This window comes from Lygodium microphyllum, chromosome 30 (assembly GCF_053477565.2).
Source record: "Lygodium microphyllum isolate KBCC chromosome 30, Lygodium_microphyllum_v1.1.10, whole genome shotgun sequence".
Lineage (NCBI taxonomy): Eukaryota > Viridiplantae > Streptophyta > Polypodiopsida > Schizaeales > Lygodiaceae > Lygodium > Lygodium microphyllum.
In genome coordinates, this window is record NC_141164.1 from 16,855,891 (window position 1) to 16,873,293 (window position 17,403).

At 36.7% G+C, this 17,403-nt stretch overlaps 1 protein-coding gene across 1 annotated transcript; it reads right to left on the reverse strand.

Annotated features, from left to right (window-relative positions):
- Positions 1–1,988: 1,988 nt before the first annotated feature.
- Positions 1,989–6,440, reverse strand: LOC148009584 (TLDc domain protein). The gene is given in 4 exon segments (XM_087672815.1): positions 1,989–2,032; positions 5,999–6,187; positions 6,190–6,386; positions 6,388–6,440. Coding segments are annotated over 4 exon segments (483 nt in total).
- Positions 6,441–17,403: the final 10,963 nt, after the last annotated feature.

Consider the following 17,403-nt stretch of genomic DNA (forward strand, 5'->3'; position numbering starts at 1 on the left):
ATGCCATTCCATTCCTCATTATTGCATTTTCTTCAAGTTTCTTATGATCTCCTTCTTTGTTGGTAGCACATTACCTACGAGTCTTCTTCATATTATTTTTCACCATCCTGAATATCCAAATTACATGAATCTACCTAAATTGCATGAATCTACTTGAATTGCATGAAACTACTAAAATGCAATAATTTGTTTGAACTGCAAGAATGCCTAAGTTGCAGGAATATGCTTGAGTGCATGACTACCCTAAAACTCTATGAATTTCTATTTTCTTTAAAATAGCTTGAATGCAAGACATTTTAAAGAAGAGATAACCCAATACTAGGACGGATCTTACTAGGAAGGGGACCTTGAGTCGCCATGGGGACTTCTGTAAAGAGTGCTTTTAGGGCATCAAAGGAGGCTTCTACTGCGAGCTCATTCTCAGCTTTGATTTTTGCCTTCTCTCTTCTCATGTACCTCTGGACTCGTTCCAACGCTTGCCTCTTTATTGTGTCATTCATCAGGGGATTGGCTTCAACCAGTTGGTCTCAACTCAACAGGATAGTATCAAAGAGGGCTTCAGTCTCTCATGGATTCTCTTGCCAACATCTCTTCTACTTCCTTCTTTTCAACATCTCTGAACTCGGCTTTCAAACCACTACAGAGGGGGAGATATTCCATTCTAAAAGTATCAAAACTCATTCTTCTTAGGATTGTTGTTGCGTCATTATAATAATGCCAGCTTCTGAGGGTTTCAATAGTGTATGTTGTGAAAAACACTCTGTCTACCAACTTCCAGTGGGTTGCTAATTGGACAAATAGAATATTGTATGTGCACCAAGCATCCCATGTATCTTGCTATTGAGCATCCACGAACAAATTCCAACTCTTTTCCTTCTTGTCTTTGTGAACCTCCACAGACCAGGACTCCTGAAGCTTCTTCACAATCTCCCACTTGATGATTTCTGGAAACTTCTCAATGAATGCCAAATCTTCCATGGATGGTCATTCTCTCTGTTTCTGCTCTTTAGTTTGTTCCCAAACAGTTTGCCACCAAGATGCAAGTTTCTGTTGCTTCAACAGGAAGAGGAAACAGTCCACCACATAGAGCATGCATCATGATGGTGATATGTTTCCGCCATTGTGGGATGAACTTCTTGTGGAAAGTGGCTTTGATTATAAGAAATTCCAACTTTTTAGTGGAAGAATGAACTTTTCAAACATCCATTGAATTCTCCTCTTCTTGGCAATGCCATTTCCTTCATTTTCAGCCTCTTCTGGTGCTTGTTGATGGCAAGGTTCCCCAGCTGCGCACCAAAAACATGGAGCCCCAAGAGGAACACAAAGGAAAAGGGAATTCTCTTGCAAGAAAATCTATCTTGTAACATCAACAAGCTTTTATTTCATTCTTTTGATCATCAAAACAAAGAAAACAGCAATTCTTCACGCAGCATCATAGTAGATTTCTTCCACGGATTTGATAGAATCAACCATAATCTTCAACATCTTCATAGAATCCATCAATAGAACAAAGAAAACAAAAGAATACACCATCTTTGAATGGAAATCAATCACATATTATTCATCTTCAATGTCTTCATAGTTCTCTCTCTCAATCTCTCATATACAGTTACGCTGTTTTGATAGAATTGACTCTCTCTCTCTCTCTCTCTCTCTCTCTCTCTCTCTCTCTCTCTCTCTCTCTCTCTCTCTCTCTCTCTCTCTCTCCATCAATAGTACATCATCTCCTCACTACAATGCTCTCATAATAACCCTCAATAATACTTCTTAGGTCGTGGATGCACCTCCCAAGAGGTATGTCTGATATGAAGAGTCACCAGAGCCACTGCAGTGTCTTTTCACAGCTCACTACTGTCACTGTCACTTAGTCTTCTCTTTAGTCTTCAACAGCTGTTTCTTCCACTTGTTTTAGCTCTTTTAAACTTAGATTCATCCTTTCCAAAGGTTAGAAAACTTTCCCAAAGTCACACATCCATTCTACAGAACACTTACAGAAGATCTACCGGAAAGTTACAGTATAGCACCAGAACAGCTACAGTACAGGTACAGTACAGAGACAAAGCAAAGACAGAGGCTCTACAGAGGGTCTACAGAAGGTCATCAAAACCTTATAACTCATACTCAAACCATTACAAACTATCAAAAACTATTCAATAAGCTTCCAAAAGATCTCAATCTTCATCAATCATCAATCCATGCTTCATACAGAAGACAATCAGAACAAAACAGAAGCTATACATAAGGTATACATAACCAAACAAAACCTAGCAAAACATCACTAAGCTTCATATCTCCACTGAGAATCATCATGAATTTCCAAAAAATAATCAATATCATCCAAAACACTCTCAAATACTTCCATTAACAACCATACATCACTCTAAATCCATCAAAAATCAATCGTTCAGACCTCAAAAACAACAAAAATCAGTCAAAAATTCAGTCTTTTTCCACTCTCAACATAAACCTATTATTTGGAGAAAACTAAGATCATTGTTGTAAACCAACCACACAAACCACGAAGTAACATAGGATTGAGTAAATGTAGAAGAATAGGTCATAGTCATAGGCCAACAGTCATCTCCAGCCTTCAAAACACCAAAACATGTTTTCAAAGGAAGGGCTTAACAAGGGAATAGGATAGGGGACACTCCTTTGCATGACGCTAAGGGTGGATATCATCCCTATATCTCGGGGATGGCCTTGACTGTCAAGGAAGGACACTCATGGGATATGATGCTATGATAGTTGGGGTTGGGATGGGTATTTTCCTTAGATTCCTTTGACATAGATTGCTTAGTATAAGAAAGAGCTCCCCAAAAGAATAGAACTACATATACTTTATGCTAGTTGGAGTTGGGATGGGTATTTCTTGTATGCTACTTTCTAATTGCGTATAGATATATTAAATTGTGATTGATTGATACGATGTGTAGGGTTTGAATTTACACACCCTACTAACTCAACCCACCCCCAAATGACCATGCCAATACCCTCATTGTCTTCTATGCTACTTTCTTCTCCTGCATTTAAGAACTATTATTACCTATGTGTTTCACCTGCCTATTGCTTGCATGTCACCTGTTTAATGCCTCCTACAACATGACATCGCATATAGTTCACATTTTCATGCAATAGCCTTTGTTTTAAACCTTGGGCCAAGAAAATGATATTGAGGTGAACCATAATTAGCAAATTGTTCTAGAGTGCTTGGTGCTTGATATAGATACTAGAAGCAAGATCACAAATCAACTTTCAAGGCACAATGATGATACATAGATGAACAACTTCAAGATTGAAGCATCCTTGTGATGGAAGGACTTTTGGGCTAGATGGGCTAAATTTGCAAAAGTTGGCTATTCATTACTTGAGTCACATCGTGAGCTTCTCTTGGTTGGAGAAATTTTGCCTCAAAGAAGAGGAATCACCTTGGAGTGGAAAAGACAAATCAATCAATTAGAAGTTCCACAAGGGAGGGAGACCAACTCAACCATCCATATGTATGTTCCAACTTTTGGCCTATAAGTAGAAAGAATACAACACTTCAATCTCTAACCTTGACTAGTCATAGGCCAAGAAGATAGAACAACCCTTTGCTTTATACTTTTCACATTAGCCTCATGGATATTGTCCATCAAATGACCACCTCTCTTTTGATCCTCCTCCATCCAGTCCACTCAAGTCATTTGTTGCTATTCCATGAATGGTTCTAGACCATTTAAATTATCCAAACTCTATGGCACCTAGAGCCATAGCAATTTCCTAGACCACAACCATTGTTGTCTCACTTTTTGACTTTTTGCTTTAGGTTTTAGATTTTATCTTAGCATTGTTTAGATAGGTTGATGATTTTGTATTAGGCAACATTTTCACAAACATCTTGCAAATATTTATTGTGCAAAGTAAAATACAAGTCTCGCATACTTCAATGATTTCATTTACTTTAATGTATGCTTGTTTTTGTTTTAAATTTGGTATTAGCATTATGAGTTACTATTGGTAGTGTATATGTGCTTGTTAATTGATCAATGAAGCCACATTCATGTAAGATGGGTCACAATACGGATTTGTAAAGGAGCACCTATAACCCTTGTCAATATATATATATATATATATATATAGGTGTCACTATAAGCATTGAAGGTGTTGCTATATGTACCAATATATACATCATCATGTGCATCACTAGTAGGGATGCTCATAGCTACACCTCTAGTGATGAACATAACAACATGACTATGCCAATGATCTGCGAGTGCTCATTCTAATGGAAATGGCTGAAAAATCTAAAATGTGATTATGTATATTGGTGTTGCAATAATCATTAAAACTTGCTCTATTGTAGTAGTGTACCCATAAAGTCATCGTGATCCATAGCAAATATGATTTGCATCCTTGAGAGAATCAATGTGCTTCTCACCACTTAAAGTATAATCCACTTGATGATTTGAGCTTTAAAATGTCATTATAGGGCTAGGATCTGTTTTTTTCGCTTTGATGCATTGAGCGTTGAGTAATCAGGTTGACTAGGAGAAGATTGTGATGTTGTTGCCATTATGTTCACCAACCATTAAAGGAGCCATGCGCGCGCACGCGCGCGCACACACACACACAAAGGAGTAGTTTTGGGAGGGAGCAGTGTGCCAATGAGGCATCTAGCCCTTGGAGAGAATGTTTCTCTTTTCACTCTCCTTGGGGCCAATGATTGTTGCTCTACTTCAAAGAAAATAAAATGTATTTGACCATCACTTCAAAGAATAAGCTTCACTAACCCTCTTAATGTGCATAGTAAGATTAATATACAGACATATACAAATCCTAGTTGTTAAGTCCCTTGAGTTGAACAATGTAAAACTTCTTGTTGGCTTCTCCTTCTCAATGGGTGATGCAAACATTTGCACTTGCACTCTTAAGCAATTGAACTCTTCCAAAGATTGCACTTTCCTATTGATTTATCGCTGTTGCATAGCCCTCCAAGTTTAGGGTAGAATATTTGAAGCATTTATTAGGCATTGCTAGAAAATTGGTAATAAGTAAGACTCCAAATTGCTCAATTATTAGTCATCCAAATCGATTTGGTGTCCATTAGCATGCTACGCACTTGAGTATCCCAAACCAACCAACCCCCAAAGCCCAAAAAATACATTTTTAGGTCATTGGCCAGTGCAAAAGCGAACCTAACTCGGCCAATCCCTCTCCATCAAATTTTCCTACTATCCCCTCGAAACTTGGATAGATTTTGCACTTCCCAGATTTCTTGAAAAGTCAGAATCCTAAGTTGGTGTTAAGAGCTAAGATCCTTCCTAAATTTCCCTTTCAGTGAAAATTTCCCAAAGATACAAGGCGCACGACCAATCGCTATGGGCATTTCCAATCTCCATTTTGGTCATATAATTCCTGGACCATGCTACTGGGGCAAAGCATCCTCCCAAAGAAGATGCTTAAGTTAAGAGTATCTGCATCTCTCCACGTAGACATGAGCATCCTTGCATTCTTAGCTTCCACGAAGCACCAGTGTAGAATGATGTTAAACACGGGCCTGTTTATGCAGACCTTTGCAATTGTCTGCAATGTTAATTATAGCGTTGAAATATTAGCATAGGAGCAACTGGCAAGGAAGACAACAGATGCTAAGTAAGGTTGTTAATTCGTCAAGGTCGGTGGGTTCTGGCCTTCAGCACAGGTGCAAACCCGACCCATGCTGTGAAGGAATTAGACAGAGTGATCTGCCTAGGGGGCACGCAATACTAGAATCAAGACAATAAAATATAGATGAGATTTAGTCATGTCATCTACCATAAGATGGTTTAGCACTTATCTTGCGATAGATCTTCATCCTGGGTATACGTATGGAACAATGTTGCCGCCTTAGACAGGTTATGACAGCTTGCTTCCATTCAGTGCATGGTGCTTTCTTTGAAACATTAAAAGGATACAGGCTACTACTTACAGGAATACACAACAAGACTACATGTATCGCATGCAAGGATTTTAATACAGCTTGGCAATATCTGGAGAACAGAACTGTCATCTCCAAAGATTGAGTCCTTGCCGTCTGCTCTTTTAGCATATGATAACCCTGGTCTGGACTTATCTCTCCGAAGGTCACCAACGCCTGAATTCATGTCGGGACCAGCAAAGCCACCCATCACTGGTGCTCCGATCAGCGACCCATCTGCTCCAAACTGAACAGTGCAGCACCGCTACCACCCAGTTCCTTTAGCACCACAGATCAGTAGAACAAGAATGCCTCAAATGTGTCGTAGTAATCATCCGTGCTTCTGTAACCTTCCGGATTGAATGCCCCAAACCTGATGCCCCTGTCAGTCTCTCCCACAATGATGCAGGGGCCCTTGAAGTCGCATCTCTCATGGAATTTGGCAGCATTCTCTGGAAGCCTAGTATCAACATTTCAGCTCCCTACCTGGCCAAAGATGCATCTGCTAAGATTTAATCAGCTGCAGGACTTCCAAAATTTCTAATAATTTAGGAAATTATGCAATGTGGGACGATAAGAAGATGGGCATGGACAAGCATCACTAAACAAGAAGTTTTAGATAAATTCAAACTCACATATATTGTGGATAACTACAACATCATGAGCTTTTCGTGTGAGGGAGAGATTACACACCTAGCTAGGTGCAATTGGGCCCTAGAGGCAGGGGGCTGCTAGGTCCCACCCCTGAGTAGAAGCTCATGATGTTGAAAACTATAGGAAATGCCAACTAGGTTGACATGTGCAGCTGAGTAAAGGAGTTTGAAGTTCTATATGTAGTTCTTGCATGTTTGTTATGTAGTAGTTTTAATGGTGTTTAGACATGTGTCGTGTTTCGAAACAAAATACGTTTGTAGATAAGTTTTGGCATTATTTGAATACATGGAGGATGTCAAAAGGAGAATATGTATGCATATGTAGTTCGAGTCACAAATCGTGATTTTGAACGTTCACATTTCTTTTGATCATAGATGCCATGGCCAAGTGGGAATAAGAACGGAAACACTGCATTTTCCAAGGTGATATGTAGGTAGGTAGGGTGACGTTCTTGCAAGCAAGCCGTCCGTCCTGAACATCATTGTTCTTTCAACGAGACAGTTATTATTCCGTAATATGATGCATGCGAACTCGTGCTGATCGGCTCTTTGGAATGCATGTCGTCGGCTTGGTTGGACTACATTTTCGAGCAAACTGTAACATCTTTCATTCTCATGATCTACTTGGACCATTGGGTCGAATGGAGAGCTTTCACAATGAAGCTCTATAATCCTTTCGATGGATTTCCTATTGAGGATGCAAAGCCTTGTCCTTGGATGTGGTTGTTCTTCTATAGCCATGTACTTCTAGATCAATGGATTATATAGCATGTTGAAAGCAAACACATACACAATATTGGATGTAGTCAAGTCAATTCTAGTAGATGGTTGCGAAAGCAATCCATCATTCCAAGATACTAGAGTGTTATCAAGAATAGATCGACTGTCCAAGGTTCCGTTCGCAATCGCTCTTGTCATTTTGCAGACCAAGATGGATGTATTAATGATGCTCAATAGTTGAAGTTGTAATGGCTTTGCATTGAGAATTCGTTGTGTGTAGTTTATTAAGAGTGAGGCCTCTTCGCAAGACATGGTCGGCATTTAGTTATTATCATGTTGACTCCGTGTTGTTGGCATGCAAGGATGAGAATAGTGCTTGACAAAGCCGTTCTAACTTGTATTTCTTATGTAGATGGATTGTCCTTTTATGAGTTGACAACATGATGTTGCATTTTGAAGGATGCCTTGTGACTTTATTTCTTCGTAGCATCCATTGATGATGCTGATGAGAACAATATGTTTTTATCATAAAACTACAATACACTTGTTCACTTAAAAACATGCTATACCTCGTATATTTTTTTAAAAGATAGTTTATTTTTTCGACGTGCAAGGATGATGATTTTTTTTAAATAGCAATTCTAATAAATAAATAAATAAAATCAATAAACAATAAGAGTACTTCAAAAATATTTTTAAAAAACTAAATGAAATGAGAAAACATGCTATATAGCATGCTGAAGAGTTGGCATAAATCTCTTTATAATTAAATAATTATGAAAGAAGGTGCTATTCCCCCATCCATTCAAAATATCCGATTTGTTGAAGTTTTTCATTTTCATTTTTTTCAGTACGTTCGAAAGTTCGTTACACTTTCGTTTTCACCATACGTTCAAAAGATCGTTTTTGTTCATTTTCATTTCACTACTATTTACTAATCCTAAAAAGAACGAATGACGAAGATTTGAATATAACCTTAATAAACTAAATAGAGAAGGACAAATTTGTTTAAACTAATCCTAAAAAGAACGAATGACGAAGATTTGAATCTAACCTTTAGCTTGCAAACATGATGATTGAGAAACTGACATATGCATCTCCACACACTTGTGTATGACATTCCTCTCTCCTCAAATAAGAGACAAATTTCGTAATGAAGAGAATGGCCCATACTACTTCACTCTCTCCCCTTTATATAAACGTAAGGCTTCCCAACATTTAAAGTTTTCCTTTGAGCTTTTTAAAGCTTTTGTAGTTTATAAACTTGAAAAGCCTAAGAGCTTTCAAACGTTTAAGCTTTTCTTAAAAAGCTTTTCTTCAATTTTGGATGTACACTTATATTTTCCTTTTTTAATCTAAAAAATAACAAAAAAGATCATTACAAAATGTCACATAGCTGGACCTATAAAACTTTATTGTGCTACTTCGTCTGTACAGTCAATTGTGCATCACTAATGCAAATGGTTGTCATCCACACTACAAGCAAATCGTATGAGATGCAAATATTTTATTCTATATCAATGATTTTTTTTTCCAAAGTCCTCACTTCAAAATTTTGGTGACAAAGGTCCTCAATTTGAGAGGTATCTTATCACATGCTGCTACATACTTTTGTATGGATGTCTATAGAGATCCATACTTTTCCTTTACAAAACTAGCCATTTTAGGCTATCAAAACTCAATTGTTCTACCAAAATTTTTAGTATTGAATTCTCATAATGATTTTAAGGCTAAAAAACTACCTTGCTTTTTCTCCTGATTTGTCCAAGGACCTATATTTTTAGCCTAAAAAGCAAAAATACACATTAAAAACATACTTTACATCCAATACTACATTGAAATACACTACATCCCCCAATACTAAATTCGAACACTTTGCATCCAAGACACTGAATTCTACTACTGGAGTTCAACTAGATGGGAAGGAAGGAAAGGTGTGACTTGCCAAAACCATGTTGGCAAGAAAGGATTCTTGAATGGGGAGAACAACATCGAGATGGTAACCCCATGAGCAGGATCAGTGTATTGCAAGAACTCGAGCCAACCTACTCCCTCCAAAAGACCCGCCAAAATAGACAGGATAGTGTCAATGTTATCTTTTTCCTCTTCTGCTAGATCACCATTGTGCTAGTCTTCTTTGTCCCACAGCAGCAAATTGATCGATGGGCCAAGGAAGGATTGCAACAATTGGCATGGCATAGTCAGGAGCATATAATTAGAAGAGGAAGGAGCACGTAACGGATAGGCAAGCCCTGTATGGCTACAACCCTATGATGACAAGGACTTCCACATGCTTAGACCCTCTCTCCTCTAGCCCTTCGCATTATTATTACTATCACTATCATGATTAAGTGCCTTAATGTAATTTAAGAATCTTTTTACTATATAACCAAAGATTTGGGGTAGGGATTGCCAAGCGTCATCTTATGGGACCCTCAAAACTTGAAATCCTTCGCACCATGCCTGGAAATATCATAGTGTTGGTAGCACCTCCTAGAGCCTAGTTTTGTACCATTCCACATGCCTCCATCCTAAATCATGGACTGCGCCTGCATTGCAATTATATAATGCGATGTCATTTGTGTCCTTCTTCATGATGGTGGCCTCCATCTCCTTCGTCGCTACACAAGTTTTCTCCGTCATCTTCATACCGATGCCTTCTTCATTATGCAGGTTGTCTTTCATCTTCATTTGTGTTAGTCTCCATCTGATGTGGCATCTTCGTCCATGTTCATCTCCATTTGCATGTTTTTGTGCCATCAGCACCTCTGCACCAAGTTATCTCTAAAGAGAGAGGGGGGAGGGAATGCATGTGTGTGTGACGTGTCACACACAAATGCATACACACACTCCCTCTCTCTCTCTCAACCCACTCTCTCTATGTGAAGAGAGAGAGGGGGTGGGGGGGAGTGCTTGTGTGCATGTCACTTCCTCCCCCCCCCCCCCCCCCCCAAAACCCATATGTCAATAAGATATGTCATTCTTAACCTCCATAGCATTAGTTAAATATTAGAACTAATTAGCTTACTCAAATGTGATATGTGTCAATAAGATATGTCCTTCATACATGCACATGCATTTGCATGTGTGCATGTGTGCATACACATGTTTATGCAAGTGTGCATTTGTGGGTGACATGTGTCAAATATGTAAAGGTGTAAGAAGTGTGTTGTATGTACTCAATAGAGCCAAAATGTGTGTAGGGTTATGGCAAGAAGAGAGCTAAGAAGTGAGAGAAACAAGAGCAAAAGAGAGAGGAGAGAAGAGAGAAAAAGAGTGACAAGGAGAGAGAAACATTAGAAAGATAGAAAAGAAAAGAGAGAAGCCATGAAAGCTGTGAACAAGGAGATGCGATGAGAGATAATAATTGTATTATGATCAAAGATGGCAAAATTACATGTCTCACATCTTTTATATACATGTCGATGTGACAAAGTATTATTAATAACTCCCTCTCACTAACACATGTATTCTTAGCTTCTTACAATCCATCCCTATCCAAAGGTTTTTCCCACAAAAACAAAGCTAGAATAGCAAAGGACAGATGAAACACAATACTACTTTGATTTCAATTATACAAAAGATGTGATGGGAATCAAATAGTGAAGAGTTAGTTGTTGAAATGAAGACATTAAGGAAAGTCTCTATCATCATACACATAATCTGGATATCTTAAAAAAGAATTGGAACCTTCAAATCTTCAAGTAATAACCTCTGTAAAGAGTAGATAGCTTGATGTATAAAACAGAACGCGTGAAAGAAACCTACCATAACTTCTTATAGAAGTATCCAAGTAGAGAGTGCCACATATCAAAATGTAGGTACTGAATAGTACTTTGACCTTATGTAGGTGGCTAAATTCTGAAAATTAGGTAGAGTAAAATTTGTTCTAAAATAGATTGTTGAGAGTACTATAAGCACCATATTCTTGTGAATCTTTCTCATCTTGATGTGCCTCAAGTATTACCTCACATTCTTCTCTAATTTGTTGCTAAACATCATCATTAGGCTTGTTTTTTCCCTTGTTCCCAACCAATTCTACTCACTAATATAGTGTAGTTCTAGTAGACCCCTTATTACAAAAATGGCTATAACTTTTGACCCCAATATTAGAATCAAGAACTTTTCAATGGAAATCAAAGCCCATGAATAGCTCTTCAAGAAGAGCTATAGCAATCAAATTCAAAGTCAAAATAGAATATTTTGGAAATATTCTTTTATTGTTGTTCAAAACAATCCTGCACCTTGTAAAAACACAATTTTAGTATATCCACCTTTCCCAAGTCAAATATAAGGTCTTCTAATCCTATGGTACCCTATATATGACCTGTAGGAGTTGAATACACCCTATAGTACCCTGTAGAGATCTTGGAGATTCTTTGAATTACTCTATAACACATGTAACCAAGTAAAAGTCTTCTAAGAGTGATCCCAATTCACTATTTGAGTAAAACTTGTATTCCACCTAGAATTACTTATAACACCTGTGAATGATAAAAATTTCACCCAAAATGAAACCCCAAATACCATGTTTCCAATGAATGCATCTAACCCCAACTCTAGGGAGTAGAATGGCTAAAATTCCTTATGTAGCAAACTTGTAATAACCCCTATAATCCCTATGGCTGATCAATGGAGTCCCAAACAATTGCTATCCAGCTGAGAACTTTATGTCTTCAAGAACTCCACTCACAGTACCTATGGTGAGGTGGCATATAACCACATGACATGCGCCCTACATGAGCTTCGAATCACTGGGAGGTGGGTAAAGTTTCCCCCAAGTTGGTTGGTCACACCCCCTTTGGGATCTTTAATAGTGGGGGAGGGTCACCTATCTATTGTCCCACTATCTCTCCCAACATCCACATTTTTTCTCGGTGAGAATATCAGCATGGCAGTAGCATTCTTATTACTCAATCAAGGTTAAAATGCATGACTGAAAATTTCTTTCAACCTTTCATAATATGCATGATTGATCAATGAAAGATTGAAATGAAGAAATGAGTGTTGGCTGAGGGTCTTGCCAATGCAATTCAATGGCCCACTAATTGCTAGTACTTACCGTTTACAATATTTCAATCTTGGGAAAAGAAAATCACACAATCAAATCAAGGTTATGTATCAATATATTGTAAATGATACTCAAGATAAAATAAGATTGAAATGAATGTTGATTTCAATGTAAGAGGCTTTGATCAATGAGAAAAGTACTAATCTATGATCAGTTGATCAATTCAGAGAATTAATTGATTAATAATCTCCCATCAACAAGTAGAAAACTTTAATGCAAGTGGATATATTGAGAGATTTTAGAGATTAAGCAAGTAAAATACTTTGATCAAGCTTGAAGAAGATAATTGATGCAAGCTTTAGTCCAATTATTGGAAGAATCTTCCATAATCCACTTTGAATCCATCATGAAGCTCCAAGAATCCACAAAATTAGCCCATATAAGCTTGAATAAGATTGAATCCATGAAGAATTAATGGCCCGGGCTTGCTTGAATACTTGAATGTTGAAGATTCAAGCTTGCTTGAATACTTGAATGTTGAAGATTCAAGCTTCTTGAAGAAAAGACCCAAAATAAACCTTCGATATGAGCTTCAAGAGACTCAATATATTGAAATTTCTTCAATTCTTCAATCTTCCACTTCAATGCTTGCTAGAGTAATGTCCTTTGGCCCTGAATGAAAGATTTCTTGAGTGATCTTGAGAGATCAAAAGAGTTTCAGCAATAGTTTGCTATCCATAGCCATTGGAAGGTAAAGAAAGATTGTAGAGACAAAGAAATGGGTCAACGTTGCCACCATTTATGGTCTATAACCAAATAGAAGGCCTCATGAGGAAGAAGATGCATAATCTTGTGAGATTTGTCAAGATTTTTGACCATTGAAGTTGTTGCTCTATTCTACCATAGTAGGGTTTGAAGGAGATGAAAGAGAAGCTTCAAAGGACCAAATAACGCGACTATCTTGCCTTCTAGAAGTGGCCAAATGATGCTTGATGAATAGGGAATGAAGCTTGATCAGCTGAAGATGGAGAAAGTGCATACAGAAATTCAATGCAAATTGCACCGAAAATTGTGATGGCTACTGTTGATTGACTGCTTGGTTAAAACCCTCCATCAAGTGCACTCCATTTGCTAAGCATTATGCCAAGATCATTTACTCCAAGCTCCAAAAGAAGAATCAAGTCACTGAGAAGTAAAAAATGAGATTTCTTAGAAGCCACCATGGAAGCCTCAACCAAAATCTTGAGAGAGAGAAGAAAGATAAAGCCTATCTTGAAAAGTAATTGAACTTCTAACCAAGTCTAACTCTAATCTCCCTGACTTAAATCATTTTACCTCTAAAATAGCATGTTATTGATACATGGCATGCCATTTTGTCATCAATCCGGTTACGCGAATCTCATCAGCTTTTCCAACTTTTCCTTCAGGTACTCCAATTAACTCTAACTAGTTATCCTTGGTCCCCTTGCTCACTACACTTGTCCATTTTCCTAGCTGACACCCTGTCCTTGAGTAACTAGAAAGTAATAAGACTAAGAAGGAAGTCCAATAAAGGATTGTACCAAATGGATCAAAGACCAATGCTCTGATACCACTTCTCAAGGAGAGGACTAAGAAGTGAGGAGAGAAAGAAGAGTAGAGGAGAGAGGAGAGAGAAATACTAGAAAGATAGAAAAGAAGAGAGAGAAGCCATAAAAGTTGCAAACAAGGAGGTAAGATGAGAGACAAATAATTGTATTATGATCAAATATGCTAAATTTTACATGTCTCATGCCTTTTATACATATATCAGTGTGATAAGGTATTATTAATAACTCTCTCTCACTAACACATATATTTCCAACTTCATACAGGGTATTTATTATGCATTCATTAGCTGTGTTCACATAAATTAGAGCTTGCATCATACAATCCCAAGTGCCCCCTCCTCCAAAGGTTTGTATAATAATAGTAGTAGATTGTTGTATATAATCAATTATTCAATTTGTAGTTATTAACATAACTTATTTTATATTATCAATGTCCCTACACACACAAACAATTGAGATAAGAAATTATAAATATCCTTTGAAACTTTTATAATTGCATGTGTGTGTGTGTGTGTGTGTGTGATCTTGGTGTGGATAACATATATATCCACCAATGATATTAAATTTATTAGTTTATGTGTAAATAACGTATATGTGTTTTTTAATCTCTCTCTCTCTCTCTCTCTCTCTCTCTCTCTCTCGGGTGAAATATGTAATTAGTAATTATTTTCTTTTTATTTTTCTTGATTTCCTTATATATATATATATATATATATATATATATATATATATATATATATATATATATATATATATATATATATATGTTAAACATAACATATGTGCATATAAAATTATGACATAATTATGTGTATAATAACCATAATAATACATTTTTATTTTATAAGAATAGATATGAATTTATATGTTGTTTAATACATTAATGATATTGTAATTGTAATGTAATATAATTATACATATATAATATGTGTGTATGTATAGTCAATTATCAAATATGTATGGTTATTAACATAACTTATTGTATATTACACACACATATCAATGGTAAATCCAATGTATGCCCAATATACATATACCACTTGGTATCCTTTAAAATGTTTAAAATTACACACACGTGTGTGTGTGTGTGTGTGTGTGTGTGTGTGTGTGTGTGTGTGTGTGTGTGTGTGTGTGTGTGTGTGTGTGTGTGTGTGTGTGTGTGTGTGTGTGTGTGTGTGTGTGTGTGTGTGTGTGTGTGTGTGTGTGTGTGTGTGTGTGTGTGTGTGTGTGTGTGTGTGTGTGTGTGTGTGTGTGTGTGTGTGTGTGTGTGTGTGTGTGTGTAACTATTTAATTTTACTTTTAAAATTTTATGTTATTATTTATGTTGTATATTTTGTAATTATTTATATATTTTAAGAACTCTATTTTTCTCTCTATCATTATAAGTAAAATAATTTATTATATTAGTACTATTTATTATAAGTATATAATTTTATATATATATATATATATAATATGTTTGTATATATAATCGATTATTAAATATGTATAATTATTAATATAACTTATTTTATATTATCAATATCCCTACACATACGCACACACAATTGAGATAAGAAATGAAGACAAGATATCCTTTGAAACATTTAAAATTGCATGTGTGTGTGTGTGTGTGTGTGTGTGAGTGATAACTTGGTGCGGATAACATGTATATCCACCAACAGTATTAAATCTATTAGTTTATGTGTAAATAACATACATGTGTTCTTAAGAGCTCTCTCTCTCTCTCTCTCTCTCTCTCTCTCTCTCTCTCTCTCTCTCTCTCTCTCTCTCTCTCTCTCTCTCTCTCTCTCTCTCTCTCTCTCTCTCTCTCTCTCTCTCTCTCTCTCTCTCTCTCTCTCTCTCTCTCTCTCTCTCTCTCTCAACAAGGGTGCAATATGTAATTAGTATTTTTTTAAATATGTATATGTTAAAAAGAACATGTGTATATAAAATTTCCACATAATTATGTGTATAATTATCATAATAATATGGTTTTTTATAAGTATAGATATGACTTTATATGTTATTTAATATGTTAATGATATTGTAATATAATCATATGTATGATATTGTAAAGAAGAAGAAGAATAAACTTTTTAGGAAATAGCTTTGTCTTCTTCACATCTGAGGATCTCCATGGAACCTTCAACCCCTCAAGTTCATTTTTTTCCATGAATCTTGCTTCTTTTCAAGAATGGATCATATAGGAAGCTTCCAGGGTCAAACTCTACAGATTGAATATCATTATGATCAGAGAGGAAGGGTGCCACATGGTATAGTATGCATCCCAAATTTTGCATTGATTTTTGGAGCTCGTGGACAGCTCACACATGGTTCTGTCTTGGCTGAGGATCATTCTTGGTTATCATTGCTGGTCATTATAGCTTGTATACTTCATAGTGGAGCATTCTTTCACACTATTTCAACCTTCTTCTTCTTCTCCAAACCCTTACAGTGCAGTCCATAGATAGCCATGAAATCTTCGGCTCAAGCTTCAATTTCTCTTCAATTTCTTAAAGATTCTTCATCATTTTAGCCCTGGGATTCATTTCAGTAAAGATTCTTGAAGAAATTGCAAGGATTGAGCAAGAATGGCCAAGTATTGAAGCGTAAGAGCTTCTATGGAGTCAAAATTTGGGAGAAATGGGTTTAATGCTTCAATCTTAAGACTTTGAAGCTTCAAGATTGCTTCCAAGCATTAAATGCACAAGGATTGAAGGTATTTCAGCAACATTGGGTAACTGAAGACTCCATCAAACATTTGAGGATCATTCAAGTCTTCATCAAACATACCAAATTTATTTCTCTTCAATTCTTAATCTCTCTCATTCATCCAATTGTTGAGCTTCATCCAATTGGTTGAGAGATTAAAGAATTGTAAAATTTCCATCAAATTTTGGCCACTCACATAATGCATCGTTTACTTTATGCATATTGGATCCAATCAGTGAATTAGATAGAAGCTTTTGACTGAAGTTTCAGCATTGCATTCAATCCAATTGATTAAGCTCCATTGCTTGATGAGATTGCTTACTCTAATCCATTTATTTGCTGATGATTGTTCATTCATGGCAATATATGTCATAATCCATTGTAAAAGGGTAAGTCAGCAATGAGTCACTACATGGTAATACCCTCTTCCCATTCATTTTGCCAAATTTCAATTCTCTTCCATTTCATGTAAAGAGCTGAATGAAAAAATTTAGTAATGCATATCATGTTGATTGATTAGAGTAGCATGCCACTACCATGCTGATATTCCAATTGAGAAAAAGGTGGATGCCAGGGGATATAATGGGACAATAGAGAGGTGACCCTCCCCCACTATTAAAGATCTTGAAGGGGTGCAACCAACTGACCGGGGGACTTTGTCCACCTCACAATGATTTGGAGCCTATCTAGGGAGCATGTCTTGCCATTTTGTCCCTCACATAGGTACAATGAGTGGATAATTGAAGACTGAAGCACTTTCAAAGACTCAAGTACCTTGTAGATCAAAACAGGGTGAAA